Here is a 22101-nt window from a genome sequence, read left to right as displayed (position 1 = left end):
CCCAACCGGGAATCGAACCCGGGCCACCTGGTTTCACGGCCAGACACTTTAGCCGTTACTCCACAGGTGTGGACTTGAAATATGGATATGGAGAAGAATGGAGCATGTGAAATGAACAGACAGAATCGGAAACGAAGCTGTGTTGGAAAAAGTGGGTGAAGAAAGAATGATGCTGAAAATGATCAGAAAGAGAAAAGGGAATTGGTTGGGTTACTGGTTGAGAATAAATTGCCCACTGGAAGGAACGGTGAACGGGAGGAAATTTCGGGGCAGAAGAAGATATCAGATGATAGACGACGTTAAGATATATGGATCATATGCGGAGACTAAGAGGAAGGCAGAAAATAGGAAAGATTGGAGAGATTATGGTACTTAAAAATGAAACTTTTCTTTTTTCAGGGTCCAAAAGACATTTCCAGAAGTGATATGGATAGTAGAAAAGGATTAATAGTAGATAATTTTCTGAGTAAAGATATCTAATATATATTATGTTTTAAGAAAATTTACATCTTCAGGAACAGCGATGACTTGAATTACACACTTCTTTAACAACTATAATCATCACTGGAATGATGGCTCTCATGTACATCGGGAGGAGATCTTTTCTCCTTCTTCTTATGCTTCCTTTTCTTCTTCTTCTTTTTCTTCTTGTGCTTAACGTGCCGGGTCTCACTGTCATGAGAACTGACAGAATTTCGCCAGTCAAAACTATGCTTGTACTGTGGAGATCTTTTAGCCCCTTCTGTTCTACTATCATCGATCCCACATACTCCGTCATACCCGCTACTGGAATACGCTTCTGGAGGGCATTCAGAATTTCTACTCCTCTTCAACACATACGATCTTTCACTATCATCATCTTCTTTGTCTCTTGAGGATGAAGCTTTCGACTTTTCTTTGTACTGCGATCTGTAAGGACCAGGTTCAAAGCCAGGCACCTCATCTTGGTAATGCTTGTCTTTAGAATGTAACACTGCCGATTCTGCAACCCTATTCTTCTTCCTCTTTTCGGAATCTGAACTGGTATTACTGTCTGACGAAGATCGAGACTCATGTCTCCTTTTCAACTGTTTATTTCTTTTGTCGTTACGTCTGTACTTATCCCTGTCATCATTCATTTCTTCTGTATATTCAGACCGATGTCTTCTGCTGTATTCCCACTCATGTGCACTAGATTTTCTCGCACTATCTCTCTCAGAATTCCCATATTTGTGCTTCATATCTTCTTTGTACGAGTATCCTTCATGTCTATTCTTTTCTGAGTCACTGCTGTCATAGTTTTTCCTGTGCCTATGTCCTGTATGATCATCTCTGCTGCTTGATTTATTCCTATACTCTTTTCTACTCTGTGAATCATAGCTGCTCGATCTATCGTGATAGCTCCTCCTCGGTTGTGATGTATAATCAATTGAATTCTTGTACTTTTTGTGGTGTCTGTCCTCATATTCTCTGTCACAGTCTTTTTCCTCGCTTTCTCTGTATGAATATTTCCTGTGAGATCTATCTGTGTCACCATGGTAACTCCTCATGCTTCCTTCACTGTCTTTTCTGTCATATGGAGGCTTTCTTACCCATTTCTCTTCTGTTCTATGTGACTGATAAACTTCATTTCGTCTCCTTGGAGACGGAAGATCGTCATTTCTTTTCCATCCTTCTCCATCCTCATAAAAATGTGTACTTTTTTTTAATGAATCCCTCCTGCCGGGAGAAATGTGTTTCTGTTCTTCATGGTCACTGTCTTTTTTATTTTCATTTTCGTTCAATTCTTCATTTTCTTGTTTCAAGAAATCTTCATACAATTCCATTTGATTCTGTATTACTTCTCGCATAATCTGAAAATTAATATGTCAAGTATTAAAACCAACATAAATGAAAGCATAGCGTAAGGGGTAAGCATGGTGAAATTTGGCAAAAAAAAATTGACTTAAAAATAAAACATATATATTATCTAAAACTGTTATTTGATATGTGTGGAACACGATATAAAGGGTCTTTCATAAGTAATGAGTCTATTGAAAAATTAAATATCTTGTGCGACATCGTGCATATTTGCTTGGTTTCCACACAAAACCAATCCACGGAAAGTCTAAAATTCCACATTCAGTATTCCCAACCTAACACACATAACAATTTCCCTCTTCTTACAGCTTAAGCGACATATTGATTTTACTGCTTTAGGCTTTTAACATATTATTTTTAGAGACGTTCAATATAGTAATAATTATAAATTGGAAACTTACCACTGCAATTTCACCTAAATTGCAATGTTAATTATTGTTTTTAAATATTTGCAAAAATTAAGTAAAGTCTACAACTCCACTAAAGTTACTGCATTCGTGATGCAAGTAACATTAAAGAAGCCATGAAAAATCAACATGATTCCAGACTCATTATGGCGGCTACTTTGAACGAATAAAAATACAGACATATATCACGGCCTGCTGGAGTATATTAAACACAGAAAACATTTTAAAGCAACAATGTTCAAGGTAGATATTTTTGTTTTGCAAATTTGCCGTCATTGAACAGAAACCAAGATGGAGATTTCATTGCAACTAATTAGAAATTCCTCTTTCAGGTATGTAATAAACGATCTTCGCACAAAATAATGTACGATACACGAGCGGTATGTTTTCTTTCAATTCTCGGAAATTAAAAAAGCTCAACTACGTTTCGCTTTTTCAAACTTTTCCTCGAACATGAAAACTTCAACATACCGCTCTTGTAACGCATATTTCTATTGGATAATTTTTTGACGTGATGTTCATCTTCACGAAAAAGAGCGCTTCCCGGTGCCATACAGTGGAGGTCATTAGTAGCCATTTTTAAATGGTGTGTATGCTGGGATTTTAAATGCCAAGATGTTGTTTGCAAATATGATTTTCAGACATGGTACTTACAAGAATGGGTATGACTCAGAAAGAACTAACAGAAAGGTGATGCAATTTTTAACACATCCTTAGCAGACTATAAGTCAACTTTTGTCTACATTACAATTTTTTATTTTTTAGTTTTAAGGGTAAAGGCATATTACAGATAAAGAATGAACTATTCAGGAGTATCATTTCTTTAATTAGCTAGTATTCTGAAGCTAAAAATGTGTTGTGAATTCCATAATTGCTTCGTACAGAATTTTTTTTTTCTATTTTTAACTACAAAATTACATTTTTCTTACGATTTCTCACAACAATTGTTACAAATCACGCCACTCTTGTAAATTCTTTAAGACTGTACATTAGGATGCAAAATTAAATTGTGAAGAATCAAGTTCCTAAAGTCGTATGATTTGTAATAATTTTTGTGATAAGTGCGTAACAATGATGTAAGTTTTAATTAAAATTTGAAAAACAAAATCTGTACAAAGCAATTAACGGCATATTTTTTAGCTTTGGAACATCAGCCAATTAAAGAAATGATACTTCTGAATAGTTCATTCTCTATTTATAATATTTTTTTACCCTTAAAACTAAAGAAAAAAAGATATTTTACTAACAATTTCAAATTAGTGTAACTCTGAAAATATTGAGATTAGGACAAATGTTTATATGACATTTTTTGCTCAATGTCTTCGGAAATAAACTCCGTAAGGGACGGTAAATCCTTGTGAATCACCCTGTATATTTTATTTAATATGATCTTTAAAAACAAATACAACAACAAATATAAAATGGAAACATTTCGCTCAGACTATTCTATGGCGGAAAATGTGTGACGCATCCAAGAGTCAATCAGAGATCTCAAGACCAAATGCACGTGACTTTATTCTTTTGATGGACAGATTCTAGTATCTATTTTGTATTCTATTGTTTTCTTTAAAAAAAGATAATTATAAACAGAGACCTTACCCTACAGCAATATGAAATTCCTAAGATAAACATCTGACAACAGCTGTAATGAAGCTCATGGGTAAACATCTGACAACACTAAAGTGTTTCATAGAGTGAAAAATAATTATAAATCAAGATAATCAAATCAGTACACACCTCGACATGACTCTTGCGATTGGTGTGTACTTTCTTGCTCACTTTACGCCTCTTAGCATCCCGTTCCTCTGCCAGTCGCTCTATGAAAGTCTTAGGACGTTGCTTTTCTTCTTTTTGTAATCTGAAATAAAATTCAAATCCTGTGTTACTCTTAGTAAAAAATTCGAACTCTTGGTAACAACTTTTATATCAAAGATCATGACACAAAATTTCAGCCTGAAATGAAGAAGAATTGATCAAAAAAGCGACTCAAAGAGAGTGTATTAAGTAGGGTTACCCAGATACTCAGGAGTCAAAACTGAGGACAAAAATACGACACAGAAAAAAATATTTGCAGAGGTGTTACATCTTCTTTTTTAAGAATAAAACAGCCACTTTAAGCTGTAAAATTGGAATTACTCAGTATTTTATGTATGCTTGTACTAAACAACTATCTGAACAACAAAAGAATATAATTGAAGATACAGTTAACACAAACATCCAATAGAATTACAGTACAGTACCTTTCAGTGTCAACTCTGTATATATAGAAGCATGTATGCAATATTCCAAACTATTTTTTACCAAATTCTACATGTGAAAAAGAAAAAGAAAGAGAGAGGGAGAGATGGGGAGAGGGGAAGAGAGAAAGAGGGAGGTAGAGGGAGAGAGATCGAGAGGGAGGGAGAGAGAGGGGGAGAGGTGAGAGGGGAACGGAGAGAGGGGGAGAGGAAAGAGAGGGGAACGGAGAGAGATCGAGAGGGAGGGGGAGAGAGGGGAGGGGAGCGAGGGGAGGGGGAGAGGGGAACGGAGAGAGAGGGGGAGAGGGAAGAGAGAGGGGGAGAAAGAGAGAGGTAGATGGAGAGAGGTCGAGAGGGAGGAAAAGAGATGGGGAGAGGAAAAGAAGGGAGATGGGGAAGAGGGGAACGGAGAGAGAGTGGGGGAGAGGGAAGAGAGAGGGGAGAGAGGGGAACGGAGAGAGAGGGAGAGAAAGAGAGGTGGAGAGATCGAGAGGGGTAGAGGGGTAAGAGGGGGGAAAGGGGAGAGTGGGGGAGATGGGAGAGAGAGAAAGTGAGGGGGAGAGGGAGAGGGGGGAAAGAGAGGGGGAGAGAGGGGAGGTAGGGAGAGAGATGGAGAAAGAGAGAGAGATCGAGAGGGAGGGAGGGAGAGAGAAGGAGGAAGGGAGAGGGAGAGAGGGGAAGATGGAGGGAGGGGGAGGAAGGAGGAGAGATAGAGTGGGAGAGAGAGGGAAGGGAGGGCGGGAGGGTAGGAAGAGATAGGGAGAAAGGGGGAAATAGGGAATATAAGGGAGAGAGGGAGTGAGAGAGTGTGTGTGTGTGTGTGTCGTTAGTGGAAGTTTATCGATAAGCCATGAAATATTTTTGAAAAATAATCAGGATTCGAGTAGTTTGTAATGTTCATAAACAAAGTCTGGATCAAATTTGAACACCCTTTGCAGACACAATGGTGTCTTCCACATCATTAAACAGAAGTGAAAGAGAAAACAAATACTTACGGCATCTGAAGCTCCTCTACCTTCACGGTTGGTGCTGCCTTTGTCTTGGACACAGCGTAATCGTACAATATTCTTCTTTCATCCGGAGTGAAATCAGATACAATTCTATTCATGGTTTTGGGAATTGGACGATCATCCACGCCCTCAGCAGGCACACCTGCGATATTAAACAACAGCAATCAAACAAAATCATCTGTGAATGAAGAAGTTTTCAAGTGGAGGGATTATTCTATGGGTATTCAATTTTTACACAAAAAATAAAAGCATTTTCTGCTCTATTTCCGTAATGTCTAGGTTTATGCTATTTCTCTCACCCAAATTCATATTTATGTAGATATCTTCGAACTCTAAACTTTTACAGAAAAATTAAGAATATTTTCTGTTTTAGTTCTGTGACGTCTATGTAGGTTTATGTTTTTTTTTTATTTTATTAGGTTATTTTACGACGCTTTATCAACAGCTTAGGTTATTTAGAGTCTGAATGAAATGAAAGTGATAATGCCGGTGAAATGAGTCTGGGGTCCAGCACCGAAAGTTACCCAGCATTTGCTCATCTTGGGTTGAGGGAAAACCCCGGAAAAAACTTCAACCAGGTAACTTGCCCCAACCGGGAATCGAACCCGGGCCACCTGGTTTCGTGGCCAGACGTGCTGACCGTTACTCCACAGGTATGGACAGGTTTATGTTAATTTTTCCAACAAATTTATATTTATGTAAATATCTTTAACTCCTAAACTTCTGCAGAAAAATGAAGTCTATTTCCTGTTCTATTTCTGAAACGTGCAGGTTTATGCTGTTGTATTTGCAGGTGAAAACAGATCCTGTTATGATGGATGAAGGGCTAGCAACAAGCCAGAAAAGGACCGAAATGTTTTGGGGGCACTGGATGTTGGAAACCCTACACTTTCGTAAATTGCAGATGTTAATTTCCAGCTCATGACGAAATACTCCACCTTCAGAGCCTAAATCTTAAAAATTGCCATTGTGTAATATTTTTTTTCAAATCCACTGTTCCTAGTTCTTAGTAGAAATGATTGTATTTCATATACAGAATGAGCAATAAGTATGGAATATTGCTAATAACTTCTTAAATTTTAATTTTACAAAAAAAAAAAAAAAAAAAAAATGTTTTATACAAAAGCTGTTGGAAATAAACCATACAATACGATACCAGTGTTCGAATACCTAATATTTAATGGAGATTCGGAATATGTAAATTTTAATATAGGATGCCATTTAAAAAAATTAAGTTTACTGTCACACCTGTATACCTGAATAACTTTTTTCGAACACTAGTATCATATTGTATGGTTTATTTCCAACAGCTTTTATATAAAACATTTTTTGTTTTTTTATAAAAATAAAATTTAATAAATTATTAGCAATGTTCCATAGTTTTTGAACACACTGTATATAATTCCCAGTTGAATTCACTTGTAGATACTGAAAAGGAATAAAACAGTTTTGGGAGAATTGCTGTAGAGAGAGATTTTTCATGGTTTCCTCAGTCACAAAGGCAAATACTGGATTGGAAATTTACATACCATGATTCATCACCGGCTGAATCACGCAATATCATAAACATTAATCAAAATCTTAAATCAGTTACATGAACACAAGCCATCTACAACATACAATAGAAACAGGAACTCAACAAGAGCAACAATGGCCTACTGGTGTACCTACAGATCCTAACACATGATATGACCACAGATGTTAAAGTTTGTATAAATGAACTTAACCAATAAAAATATATAGTCTTGTTCAAATAACTGTAAGCAAGGCCCTCTACGAATTATCAAGCATTGATTACTAAGGAGCGGATTCCTATGTAATTAAATATTCTTTTTGCGTGTCATAAAACACAATTAACGAAGTTAAAAATTCCGAACATGAAGTATCAAGTTTAAAACCCGAATTTTATTTCACATAAAAACACATATTTTCACAAAAAATTATGTAAATACATATTTTCAGGAAATCTGTCATATCTTGGAGTTTTTTTACTTAAATAATTTTTTTTTTTACAAGAACTTTTAAATATTTTAAAACTTAATCAATTATATCACTCAGAAGTACGTTATCTTTTTAAGAATTCTTGGTTGCTTCGTGTTTCTAAGCGCTGTGTGGTGTATCCGTGATCCATTTTTGTAATAGTATCGCCTCAAGTTCTGAGAATTGCTAGGTAGCATATCAATGATATTATTAGAGAATAAATTAACATGGACAAGGAGGAGAGATCTTGCAACACGTAATTAGGAATGTTTATTGTTGCTGAAGATGATTTTATTCCACTCTTTGTTTGTGAAACACAACAGATAAGAGCTCGGGTATGAACATTATTTAATTTAAACAAATCTCTCGCCTCTCGCTAATGTCTATCAAGTAAGGCAATATATCTTGTGATTCCCTGTTATCAGGCTTCGTCAATCGATATCCTTCAAGATATACTGAAAGATAGTTGTTTAAAAAACGATTTGGCTTTCCTATTAACAAATCTAAGCTTTTTGTGGGACTCCATAAAAAAAACTCGAAACATCCAAAAGCCTGTTGTCTGAAACAAGGAGGTGCGTGCCGTGTAAATTAAACTAGACTCGCTACCAGGTTCAGAAGTATAAGTACTAAGGGACAAATTCCAGAATGTGTTTGGGAAAAACAGTAGAAATAAAAAAAATGTGTAAAGTTGCTCAAGTATTGGAGGGTGTGCCTGTAGGTGAAATTGACGGTGTTTGTGACACTCCTCTCTTTAAATATGCACGTCTGACGTCCTGTTATGTGGAAAGATCGTTTTCACAGTATAAGTCGTCGTTCAGAGATAATCGGCAAGCATTTGTGATGGAGAATTTGGAGATGATCTTTGTTGTTCACTGCAATTCTCGGCCAACTACTAGCATGCAAGCGTGGTTGATGAGTACCTAGTAACATTTTTTTTCCAAGCTAAGTAAGGTATTTTTGTCATACTTAAAAAAATATATATATTTTTTTTATTTTTAGCAAATATTTTCGTACTTTTTAGCACATAAAAAATAAATATATTTAAATTTTTTAGCACATAAAAATCCGCTCCCTATTGATTACAAACACCTGAAAGCAGTTGACTATGTTAATTTTATTGAATTTATTAGAAGAACTGATGTAACTTGGAGACAACACAAAATGAAATCTGTGTTTATATTAACTTTCTTGTTACTTTTAGATTTTAAATTCATCCCTACAACTGTACCCATGCAATGACAGATACACTATGTATACATTATCCAATGGTAGAACATTTGTATTTCTACAACATTTTTTTGTTACTTTCCAAACTCTGTAACAAAACCTAATCACCTTAGTTACCTACACTCCATAATTATGATTTTACTTGGGTATCTGAAAATGAAACTTCATGTATATGGTTTCTTGTACACTGGGTTGCAAAAGCAAAAGAAATACCGATACAATATTATATCTTCCAGGGCCGGCCCTGGAACAATTCTTCCCTTAATATTATTCAAATCTGCTTTACAGGGAGCTTTACCTGAAAGACTAGATTTGCACAAAATTATATCGTTTTCCGAGGACTTTAGCAAACCTGGCGAGATGGAAAGCTATTTTCTTGAGATTAGTTTTTTAAAAACATATAAATATGACTTTTATAACATGTTCACGTTATTATTTAATATGAATTGATTTTAAATTATTCATATACTTTTATTTTACAACATTAATAATAACACTACTGTAATAGATCGACTATTGATCAGATTTTTTGTATTCGACAGATATTGGAGAAAAAATGGGAGTATAAGGGTACAGTACATCAGTTATTCATAGATTTCAAAAAGGCATATGACTCGGTTAAGAGAGAAGTTTTATGTAATATTCTTGTTGAATTTGGTATTCCCAAGAAACTAGTTCGATTAATTAAAATGTGTCTTAGTGAAACTTACAGCAGAGTCCGTATAGGCCAGTTTCTATCTGATGCTTTTCCAATTCACTGCGGGCTAAAGCAGGGAGATGCACTATCACCTTTACTTTTTAACTTTGCTCTAGAATATACCATTAGGAAAGTTCAGGATAACATAGAGGGTTTGGAATTGAATGGGTTACATCAGCTTCTTGTGTATGCAGATGACGTGAATATGTTACGAGAAAATCCACAAACAATTAGGGAAAACACGGAAATTTTACTTGAAGCAAGTAAAGAGATAAAGTTGGAAGTAAATCTCGAAAAGACTAAGTATATGATTATGTCTCGTGACCAGAATATTGTACGAAATGGAAATATAAAAATTGGAGATTTACCCTTCGAAGAGGTGGAAAACTTCAAATATCTTGGAGCAACAGTAACAAATATAAATGATACTCGGGAGGAAATTAAATGCAGAATAAATATGGGAAATGCCTGTTATTATTCGGTTGAGAAGCTTTTGTCATCTAGTCTGCTGCCAAAAAATCTGAAAGTTAGAATTTATAAAACAGTTATATTACCGGTTCTGTATGGCTGTGAAAGTTGGACTCTCACTTTGAGAGAGGAACAGAGATTGAGAGTTTTTGAGAATAAGGTTCTTAGGAAAATATTTGGAGCTAAAAGGGATGAAGTTACAGGAGAATGGAGAAAGTTACACAACGCAGAGCTGCACGCATTGTATTCTTCACCTGACATAATTAGGAACATTAAATCCAGACGTTTGAGATGGGCAGGGCATGTAGCACGTATGGGCGAATCCAGAAATGCATATAGAGTGTTAGTTGGGAGGCCGGCGGGAAAAAGATCTTTGGGGAGGCCAAGACGTAGATAGGAAGGTAATATTAAAATGGATTTGAGGGAGGTGGGATATGATGATAGAGACTGGATTAATCTTGCTCAGGATAGGGATCAATGGCGGGCTTATGTCAGGGCGGCAATGAACCTCCGGGTTCCTTAAAAGCCAGTAAGTAAGTAAGTAATAACAACACTACACGAAAATAGTGAAACTGCAGTCTATATGGTATTCCATAGCCTTCCTTATTATCCATGGATGCTGTCATTGTTACAATCGATATATACGGCCAGTTACATTTCATATTGTATTAACAATCAAAAAAAAAATGTATCAATTTTATTATAAACATAAATATAAAATTTTATTATTATTTTATTTTTATCGAAAACATAAATGATCCACATGAATGATGCAATAACAGAGCAATAATAGAGTTTATATGCAAAGCCTTCTGTGTATCTCTATTTCTATTGTTTTCTAAGCGAAGTCCTCGTAACACGATAATATTTCAAATCGATAGCGACTTTGACTCGACATTTCTTTTGCAGCCCAGTGTATATCAGCTGCAAACTGACACAGTTTACACATTAAAAAATCCAGGGAAAATCCTTCAATAAAGAACCACTTACTCTTATCTAGCATAAATACTCTTTACTTACTTACTTCCTTCCTTCTCAATCTTAGTGGAACAAATCTGACGTAAAATTCATATAAATTCTTACATAGGCTAGACAAATAGAATGCCAACAATTGCATTCGGTTCTTGAATAAATAGGCCTACTAACAATTACAATGATAATGATGGTCATGATGAGAATGGTGACGATAAAATGATGACATAAAGTTACTTTCTTACAAACCTGATAACATTAAATATATACAAACACAAATCTTAAATTCTCCTACACACTTTCTTATCACTACCCCAACTCCATGAGGAAGACAGTTAAGCCTAACAAGGCACAATCCAAAAGTTCAAGCAAATGTAACAGAAAGGGCAAATTTACTTCCGAACCAAGAACATGTGGATGCAGTCTTATTGGCAGTAAAGAGTGGCACATTGTACTAACGTTTAAGATGTCACACACCAATGTGACTTGCGAAGATGCATTCTTTTCATTTTTGTTCCTTTTTGGTCCAGGGCACAAATTCAAGAAATAACCTTGGAATGTAGGCTTTCACGGCCGGCGTTGATAGGATGCGTATTTTCCGGGCTAGAGGGCCATGGTCTGTCGGTGTTACAACCAAATGTTTCGTCCACTACTCTTAAAACCAAGACGGCAAACACCAACTGATCCGAGACAAGGCCAAACCAAGAGAGGCACGGTTTTTCTTCCATACTACATATATATTATTTTTAATGTACCGAAGTACATATGATATTTCCATGCAGATATTCTGCGTCATCATACGATGAAAGAGTAATGGAACGGAGAAAAATTCTCTCCGGCACCGGGATTTGAACCCGGGTTTTCAGCTCTACGTGCTGATGCTTTATTCACTAAGCCACACCGGATACAACTCCGACGCCGGTCAGAATCGTCTCAGATTAAGCTCCAACTCTTGGGTTCCCTCTAGTGGCCGCCCTCTGCACTACGTCATAGATTTCTATGAACGCAGGACCGAAGTCCACACATGTGCTGAGGTGCACTCGATATGAGTGACTAGTTGGCCGGGATCCGACGGAATAAGCGCTGTCCGGTGTGGCTTAGTGAATAAAGCATCAGCACGTAGAGCTGAAAACCCGGGTTCAAATCCCGGCACCGGAGAGAATTTTTCTCCGTTCCATTACTCTTTCATCGTTCCATACTACAGACAAGTTACAGACCAGATCAGCAAGATACTACTACAACACAACGTGGAGACAATTTTCACTCCTACTAGGCAGACTCGTAACTGCTTACGGTCTGTCAAGGACAAACGTGACCGACTTTCATCAGCTGGAGTATACAGAATCCCGTGTTCCTGTGGGTCAGTGTACATAGGTACAACACAGCGTAGCTTCAAGACCCGAATCACCGAGCATAGAAGGAACTGCCGTCTAGGTTACGTGGACAAGTCAGCCGTAGCCGAGCATGCTTATAATGATGGGGATCACAACATCAGGTTCCAGGACACCGACATCCTAAGCAGTACGCCACACTTCTATGCCAGGTTACATCGGGAAGCTATTGAGATTCATAAACACAAAAACAACTTTAACCGTAAGGAGGAAGGACTCAAGGTCAACAAAGCTTGGTATCCGGCCCTCAGAAGCACACACATCTAACCCTTTCTCCGACAATTAGACACTACCACAAACAATTAGAACGCCGAAGCCACTAGTGCGGACCGCGGCGGCGACAAGCAACAACAGCCCCACACCTTAAATAGCGACGTGCTACCAGTCTCAATGCCAGTTCCTGATACACACAGCAGATCTCTCCGCACACGTGTACCACGCCACTGAAGATGTCACCCAGAGTAGTGGACGAAACGTTTGGTTGTAACACCGACAGACCACGGCCCTCTAGCCCGGAAAATACACATCCTATCAAGAAATAACATTCAAATGAACTGCCATAGACCAAAGACTCAGAAGCACATTCCGTTGTCCAGGGCACATGGATTCTTTGTTGAGCAACAGTTGACAATTTGTAGCAAAAATTAAATAACTTTTCTTATTACCTCTGATTGAGGTTCTGGCTGATATGTACGACGTTATTCAAAAGTAAGTTACATTTTAACGTCACCATAACCTTTTTTAAGCATTGAGATATACACAAAACAAGGACACACTTGTAAAGATATGGGGTTTATTGGATTCAGTTTAAATAATGAATATGTCCACCATTTTGTTCAACAAGCAACAATCTTTTTTTTATGTTGTGAACAGCATTTACTAATACATCTGGTGGAATATCTTCAATTTGTTGCAAAATTGCATATTTTAATTCATTGGTAATTGTAGGATTAGTATAGACTAAAGGACAAAAATTAACAGAAATTTCTGTGTAATTAGAGCAAAACAAACATAATTTATGTCTATAGACACATCTACTAATGTACCAAATTCTTTTATAAGCTTCCACAATGATGACAAATTGCAGGGCTATGGCAATGAAACACTTTTGCAACATGGACTAAAGGCATAAACAGAAGTAAACGCTCTTGTAAAAAAGTGACTATCACATCACCAACAAAATGGCGCAGATCTACACTGTAATATGTTAAAATATCGGGCCATGCTCTCAATCCTGAATCTTTTGGATTGCACCTCTTTCCAGAATAGTATAATAATTCTTTAAAATTATGTATTTAATATATTCTGTAAGCTTAAATGATGAAGGATTACATTAAATTACAATTAAAATATTGCTGTACGAGGTCTGACAAAGTTCTGAATTTCAGATATACGAAACAAATTACGAAATATTTGCAATTACATCATTTCCTAATAAACTGACTCATAAATACTGAATATGAACAAAATCCGTCCAATAGTTACAACAGCATTAGTAGCAGTAAGGATGTCAATCCTATGTATTTATTGCCTTTACCTCTTGTACTAAGACCTGTTACAGTGAATCCCAGGCCCATAACGTTGTCAGAAGGATTACATCAGTGGAAAAAATCCATGACCCCACTGAGAACCGAAACAACAGCTTCCCAGTTTGCAGCACAATGCTTTAGGTCTAAATAATTGATTAAATGGCGATCTTACTCGTGTTAATTATGTAAGCATGTGCGGCTTATAGCTGTTTCGGTGCTACTTGACACCATCCTCAGAGCCTTCTGTGTCTCTGCACCATCTCAACTTCGCTGCCTGTTGTGTGGGTGCATTCGTGTGATGAAGAGTTGTGTCAAATAGTGTGTGTGTTCTGAAATTGATCTGTGTGTTGAGAATTTGATCAGGGTGTGTTTTAGTGTGTCTGTATATTTCATATTGTTCTAGTGTGTTGAGTTTTTGGTTTTTGGGTTGTATGTGTAGGATTTCCATGTCTGTATTTATGTTATTGTATGTGTGGTTAGTATTAGTTATGTAGATGTATTGTGTCCTCTGGTTATTGCTTTAATGTGTTCTTTGTATCGAGTTTGGAATGACCTGCCTGTCTGTCCTATGTAGAAACTGTCGCAACTATTGCATGTGAGTTTGTATACCCCTGTGTGGTTGTATTTATTTGTTTGTGTTGTTTGTGTGTTGAGATGTCTTTGTAGTGTGTTTTCTGTTCTGTATGCTATGTTGTATTTATGCTTTCTGAATGAGGATGCGATCTTGTGTGTGTTTTTGTTTTCGTATGTTAGTGTGATGTATTTCTTGTGTTCTTGTGTTTGTGTTGTGTTTTGTGTGTTTTTGTGTTTGTTGAGTTTTTGTTTTGTCTTCCTTATGATGTTGTCTATTATGTTTGGGTTGTAACCATTTTCTTGTGCTATGTATTTGATTGTGTTCACTTCTTCATTGTAGTGTTCTTGGCTCATGGGTATGTTGAGTAATCTGTGTACCATTGTCCTGAATGCAGCATGTTTGTGTTGTGTGGGGTGATTAGATATGTTGTGTATGTGTGTGGTGGTGGTGGTTGGTTTTCTGTATATTTTGAAGGTGTGTTTGTAGTCAACTTTTGTTATGTTGATGTCTAGGAAATTTATGGAAATTTAAGATGGCGCCGAGGATGGTGTCAAGTAGCACCGAAAGAGGTGTAAGCCACACATGCTTACATAATTAACATGAGTAAGATCGCCATTTAATCAATTATTTATAATGAAGTGTTAAAAGTAACATACGAAAGATTCAACATGGTTTTAGGTCTATCGTTATCAAATGCTCTCATACTATTTTGTTTCTAGCTTAAAATAAAATAAATTGATGTTAAAGCTATCGAGTAGAAGTGTCTGTAAATCTCCAGTTTGTAACCACAGAATGACTCGTAATTTTTAACTGAAGCATTGGTATTTATTTATAAGATGGCATTACATAAAGTTGGCGAATTTTACTGTCAGACCTCGTATATAAACATGACATATTATATTATTTACACATACTCTGTAACAAGAATGATTATTGCTTATACAAAAATGAATTATACTGTTATAGATTTTCCATTTGATTCTTCCAGAAAGGATACCAAAAAAAGGATACCATCATGATAGCTACAATACTCCAAAATACTCACACACAAACAGCTGAAAGAGTAAAACAAAACTGTCAGTGATAAAACATAAAATGTAAATTTAGTGTGAAGTAAAAGTACACGCTATATTAATTACAAACATTTCTCTCACAAGAATTAATACTGAAAATTCAATCAGTGTAAAACTTACAGAAAAAAACCCTATTTAGAATCAATTAGTTATACATGTTACAAGTTAATATCGAAAATTCAATCACTGAAGAACTTACACAAAAAAACCTGTTTAGAAGCAATGAATTATTAAACAAATTAAAAAGCACTTAACCATAGCATATGATATGTTGTCTAATGTTGTTACATTTAATATTACATTCCATTATAATATATTGTCTGTTTTTCTGGGTAATTAACATTGCCATAAGAAACCTTTGTATAAAAACAATGAAAAAATAACTTAGTGGGTCGTGTTCAGAAATTAGCAGACTCTGACCACAGTCTAGTATATACAGTCACGAAGCTCAGTACGTAGTAAATATGCATCCATAGATAGTTGCTAACCACTAGGATTGCTACTATCGCCTCATCACAGACAAGCGAAATAGTACCAGCACAGTCTATTGTTTCTAGTACCCTCAACAACTCAAGCTTCGTGATTGTATATACTAGACTGTGCTCTGACTATTTATAAAACAAGAGAATATCATTTATGGTTGCCAAGTCAAAGCCTGACGTTCTCTTGTTTTATAAATTGTCAAAGCCTGGTAATTTCTAATCATGACCCACTCAGTGACTGAGTTATTTCTTCATTATGTTTACAAATAGCTTTCTTATAATAATATTAAATTCCTTTGTCCTATAACTAGAAAAACACATGATATAAAGGATTATTTATGAATTTGTGCTCTGATTTTGTAATATAAAAACTGACATCAAAAAGTATTAATGATTGTGTGGAAAACAGAAGTATTTATTTATATCTCCTTTGCATCTGGAAAAAAAATAATTATGGTAGTTTTTTAAAAAACAATATCTCAAACACATGAAGTTAAAATAAAGTACAGTCATTTCTCTTACGAAGCAGTATATGTGTTGCTAAATACCAGAGCATTATCGAGTTTTGTGTAGCACAACAAAGCTCATGTTGAGAATAAGGTTAAAGGTAGAGCATCTAAAATCTGTATGCTCTTGCAACACAAAGAAAAGCAGCAATAGAGGTAATAGCAGTATTGCTTTGCAGATCACACTTCGTAAGAGAACAAAATTCGCTCAAGACTGTTACAAAATTAGATGGATTACAAACTCCTACTGTGAGAGAACTAGGCCTAACAGAGATATTCAAATAAACCAAACTGCACTTTAAAGTATAGAGTTGAACGTTTCTGACATGCACATCTATTACCAGGCAGTGCATCTCACCTGAAGATATATGTCAGAAGAAGAACAATTGTTTGTATACATCTGAAGTCTGATTAGTGTAATATGTAGCTAGAGTCGACGGCAATTCGGAAGGCGGTTGTCTGCTAGTGTTTGCGTCGAGAGAGACAGATAGAGAAAGCAAGGCAGCGTACAACATTGCCACATCGTACTTCACGCACGTGCAATACAAATAGCGCAGGAGAGAATTTAAATGATCAAAAGACAATAACGACCTTAGCCGTTGATTACTGTAACCATGACATCAAACAAACTCTTTCCTTTACTAACAATATTCTTTGCACGGTTCTCAATCCCACACCACATGCTACTGCAGTCGTTTCTTGCACGTTGGCAACGTTGCTGCCAGCATCAAGATGGCCGACAGCGTTCTGCTCGTCAACGTTTTTAAAATAATTATACACCTTAAACACTATTTTCAGCTTCTACCTGTGTAATACTTGTCTTTTTACAGTCTCTTCTTCCATTTATTTGCCTTACGTACACACAGTAGTCGACCTGGTTGGCGAGTTGGTATAGCGCTGGCCTTCTATGCCCAAGGTTGCGGGTTCGATCCCGGGCCAGGTCGATGGCATTTAAGTGTGCTTAAATGCGACAGGCTGATGTCAGTAGATTTACTGACATGTAAAAGAACTCCTGCGGGACAAAATTCCGGCACATCCGGCGACGCTGATATAACCTCTGCAGTTGCGAGCGTCGTTAAATAAAACATAACATTTAACTTTTTTACACACAGTAAATGTTACTTTTACTTATTCAACATATTGAAACACTCACATGTGAACAAACAAATTCGGGAAGAGCTTGTTATAGACTGATTCTGATTGGTTCTACTATACAAGCTTGTGACGTCACATACAGAAATGCTACGGCGCATATAGAAGCTAACAGCCTCCCGTCTAGTCTAGTAAGCGATGTATGCAACGGAGGGGGGAAAGGAACTGACCAACAGACCCCATTATCTCCTGGTCTAGTTACCTCATAAATGGTACCTTGTTGGGTAAGTTGTGAGGTTCAGACCTGTCTTCAGACAGTTCACTAAACAACAACTGTACACATTTCATTTCTTATCTCTCATATCACAGACTTATTTTAGTCAATGTAATGCTTGTCAACGATAAAATATCATCTTTTAAGAACCGTCATCTCATTGTTTCTCAGCTAACCCCTCAGATATATTCTACGAGGAAACATTGTGTGGTTACACCACAGTCTAATACATACAGTCACGCAACTCATACGTATAAAATATGCCAACATTTGATAGCTGGCACGACAGTAGCCCTCTAGCGGCAGGCAAGTTAAAAGTGTGCACAATACATATGATAACACATCAGAAAACGGGTTTTGCGTAATTTATTTTATATTTTATGCAATACAATAAGTGTATATGGTTCTTACTAATTGTACTTTAGAATCCTGGAAGAATTTCACACGCAGTTAATCTACAAGTTTCAGAAGCTGGGAATAAACGTAATTCTTTCTGCTCCTTACAACTGAATCATGGCCCTGATCGCGTATCATGGTTTGAAATAATATAATTGTTCGTGCGTGGTCGGTTAATTCAATTCATTCCTAAATATATTTATGAATCATTGGAACTTTGTATTTCCTGTGAGAAGAGTAAAAATTAGTAGCTTCAAAATTGTAGGGCATATCTCGTAGGGTACACCGCGTGGTGAACTCCTCTCCCCATTTCCTGAGAAATTAACGATTTTGCATACCGCAAATTGGGGTAAACTCAGCCGCTGAGGTAAACTTGAAAATAAAAAAAAGGGAGGATTTAAACATTAATGTGAAGTTCATTATTTTTCCAATTCTTAAGAACCGGTATTTTCTTTATTATTTTGAGTCACAAATAGTGCTGATGTTATGGTTTACATTTTTATGGCAAGTTTACCGCATTTTACATTACATTTCTAGTTTTCACACATAATGCCTAATTTTTAACTTAGCCTACCTATATAATACGTAATTTACATGCACTTACTGTTAATATAACGTAGGTGAGAACAAATAAATGAACACACAATTTTGTTGAAAAAATTGTAACTTCAATTAACTGAGAAAATGTAGGCCTGATTTTGACTTACACCTCTTCTGCACTGAACGCCTCAAATAATCACTGGGAATGTAAAATCAACACCAATAACAGTCATGCAAATTATTACAGAAAAGATTGATTTTTTATATTAAATTTAAAAAAGCACTTTTATTTCTTGAGAACTTAATACGTCTGTCACATGAATCTACACCAACACATCAGAAATTTATCGACACAGTCTGGATTTATTCAAGAAGTGAATATTTTGCAAAAGGATTACTATACTCCATGAATTCTTGCAAAATTAACACCATGATACCTACTTGAATGCTATATAACATTCAACTTTCTAAAAATATAAAGAAAAAAACACGAATACAAAAATTATGGAATTACTTGCATTAAAAACTGTACATATATTATCCAAAATCGGAATGGTTATACATATCAACTCTGCAAAAAATTAATATACTGTAACAGGTATTTACTTTGTTTTTATTTAAACTGTCCTTCCTGACATACAAATAGGTAACTGATAACTAATAAATGTTTTATAGAACACAATACGTAGGCTACCTACAGCGTAGATTATTGGTTATGACTGAGTTATGATTTTCTCATGGTCTTTAGGGAATCTGAAAAACGACAAATTCGGAGATTTAAACTTGTTGTTACTGCAATTTTCGTCATTGCACACATTGCCTTTATTCCGACGCATGATTAAAACGTTATTATAACATCTCACATCCCTTTAAAGCATGTGCTGGCTGTATCACCCCTATGACCAGTGCCTTGCCTGCCGCTTGGGCGCTAGTGTCGCGAATGTTGGCAAAAAAAGTGTTGAAGTTGCGCGACTGTATGTATTAGACTGTGTTATATCATCGTATATAACCTCCCCCTTTTTTGGAAGAAAGGGTGCACCTGATGTTACTCAGTAACAGAAAGCAAAGCCACTCAGAAGGAACAGCATATGAGTTAATACTATTTCACAGCTTGGGGATTTTATTACCTTATTTATCTACTGCAAGCAAATTACAGACACGTTGTAAGAGAAAAGACTGCACTTAATGCCTTACTCAACACATTGCAATCTTGAGGAAAATTTCTTTGAACGGAAGACTTTTTTTGTTGTAGTATCTAGTTTTCATATTTAAGCCAGTAAATATACGTACAAGTCTGCCATCTATTTACTTACTTCGTACAACACAATTCCAAACTGAAAATGCAAAATGTGGACTAAAAAGATAAAAACCCACGCTACATAAATTAACAAGATACATCACAATAATTGTAATGCTGATATGAACAGAAAATTTACCCAACTACAGAAAATGCATACCTGTCTTCAAAATTGGATCCACTGATACAGCTTCCCGAATTATACTTGTCCTCAGTTCTTTATCTGCAAAAATATAAATCACAAAAGTGGTATTAACTTAGTTCAAAAGCATTCTGATAAAAATAATGCAAGAACAACTTCCTACAAGAGAGTACATACATATGTTCAAAACCAGGGCTATTGTACAGGAAGCCTGTAATTCCTTCATAAAAGTATATTATAAAACAAGTTTATTGCACGAGTCAATGTTTAGGGAAGTAGCAATAACTGTGTAATATTATAAACGTGTTTCATATGTTATTTTTTTGAACGAAAGTATTATAAAACAATTAATAAAGAAATAACATCAGATTTGTAATGATAGATACCTAGTATAGTTTGGTATCATGGCCTATGAAGAAAGAGGTTGCTATGGCAACAATGATGTATTAAATATTATAGCATGGCAAATCGATTCATACTGTTAACTTTATGGCACAAGTTATGCCATCATAATAGAAGTCATGACGTTTTAGTTGCCATGGTAATATTTTGCGACTCTGGCACAATGATATGACATATTATGCACGATTTTTACTAACGAAAAAGGTTGTTTATAATGCTGGAGTACAAAAAAAGATTAATTATGTAACAACACTGACAACAAACGACATTATACTCTGTACGAAGCATCGACCAAGTCATTTTAATCGCAAAAGAGCTCCAGGGCACATACAGTATATTAACAAATTATATAAATAGGCCTAGGCCTATATTTTAATATCATTTTCAGCATTTTCTTATGAATGAGATATTCTCAGTCCTCTTACATTACGGGAAAGTATGTGCCCTGGACCTCTATTGCGGGAAGATAGCTATCTGGCCGATGCTTTATACATAATTACCAAAATATCTAATGAAAGATTTATAAAAAAGATTGCCACCTTACACTTTCTCACTTTGCACTCTTCATATGTTACTTGCCTATAACAATTTTGTTTTCTCCAGGCCCACAGCTTTCAGGAAGAGGTATATCATCATCCCCATATCCTTCCTTCCTCCATGAACATGAAGCAATGTGTTTCTCTAACGTATCTCTTGGAACACGATGTTCACTATTCAGTGGGCAAGCAACCATTTCTCTGGACTGAAAATGAAAGTTAAGTGAGACACAAAACGCACTACCTGGCTTTATATAGGCTTATTCCAAGAAACTGAAATTGTTTTATTATTATATAACCAGCTGCTCGAGTAATTTCTCCTGGACCCCTCGAGGCAGTGACACAGCCCCCGTTTATGGTAGTAATGATGGCTATACTTCATAACACACTTCTAGATAAAAATAGTAGGCCTAGTGTAATGGATATCCGTATCAGAAGCATAGATACAAATCTCCAATACTACCAGTTCACGGTAAATTTGTGACAATAATAATGATGATGAATTATGAATAAAATGTTAATTCTCCACTTACATTCTCTTGTAATTTATCAACATCCCAATCAAGGAAGTTCAAAACTGACATAATTCTACTCCGCGCATCGGCAATATAGACATCTAATTCGTCAAGCTGAGTTATCCGCTCTTTTAAATTCTCTGTTGCCATTTTAAGAATTAATCAAGTTATATTATATTTACTTCAATAAAAATCACTTTGATACACAACAGAATTATTTACAAGTCAGGTTAACCACGAATTTCCAGTGAACAGCAAACCAATATATTTATCCCTCGAACACAAAGTATACGCTTAGTATAATATTCGGTTAATGGCGAATAGATCACACGCATTAACCTTAAACTGTTTTTAACTTGTAACTCTAAATAAGTACACACGCAAGCAAAAATTACACCGAAAACGCTACAATCCATTAACTCTGCAGCGCCATATTGTCGTGCGAACAGTGTCGCCAACAGCAAAACATAACGTAAAATATTCTCATATTCACATAAAATATCCCACTGAACTTC

The 22101-nt window shown here is 35.9% G+C and overlaps 1 protein-coding gene across 1 annotated transcript; it reads right to left on the bottom strand.

Moving 5' to 3' along the window:
- Positions 1-447: 447 nt before the first annotated feature.
- On the bottom strand, positions 448-22025 carry LOC138702990 (splicing regulatory glutamine/lysine-rich protein 1-like). The gene is made up of 6 exons (XM_069830504.1): positions 21605-22025; positions 21115-21277; positions 20152-20214; positions 5479-5635; positions 3984-4104; positions 448-1832 (listed from the first exon to the last, which is right to left on the bottom strand). The coding sequence occupies exons 1-6, from the start codon at positions 21734-21736 to the stop codon at positions 546-548; spliced, it is 1923 nt and encodes a 640-aa protein (XP_069686605.1). The 5' UTR covers positions 21737-22025; the 3' UTR covers positions 448-545.
- Between the last annotated feature and the right edge of the window lie 76 nt (positions 22026-22101).

This window comes from Periplaneta americana, chromosome 1, assembly GCF_040183065.1.
Source record: "Periplaneta americana isolate PAMFEO1 chromosome 1, P.americana_PAMFEO1_priV1, whole genome shotgun sequence".
Lineage (NCBI taxonomy): Eukaryota > Metazoa > Arthropoda > Insecta > Blattodea > Blattidae > Periplaneta > Periplaneta americana.
Note: the sequence above shows the minus strand (reverse complement) of the source record. Positions and strands in the feature narration are given on the sequence as shown.

Excerpts from the sequence above, each read along its gene's own strand:
- LOC138702990 (XM_069830504.1), bottom strand. The coding sequence starts at position 21,736 with ATGGCAACAGAGAATTTAAAAGAGCGGATAACTCAGCTTGACGAATTA. Across the intron at positions 21,278-21,604 it reads TTGATAAATTACAAGAGAAT|TCCAGAGAAATGGTTGCTTG; the intron begins GTAAGTGGAGAA and ends TTTCATTTTCAG. Across the intron at positions 4,105-5,478 it reads GTAGAGGAGCTTCAGATGCC|ATTACAAAAAGAAGAAAAGC; the intron begins GTAAGTATTTGT and ends ATTTTATTTCAG.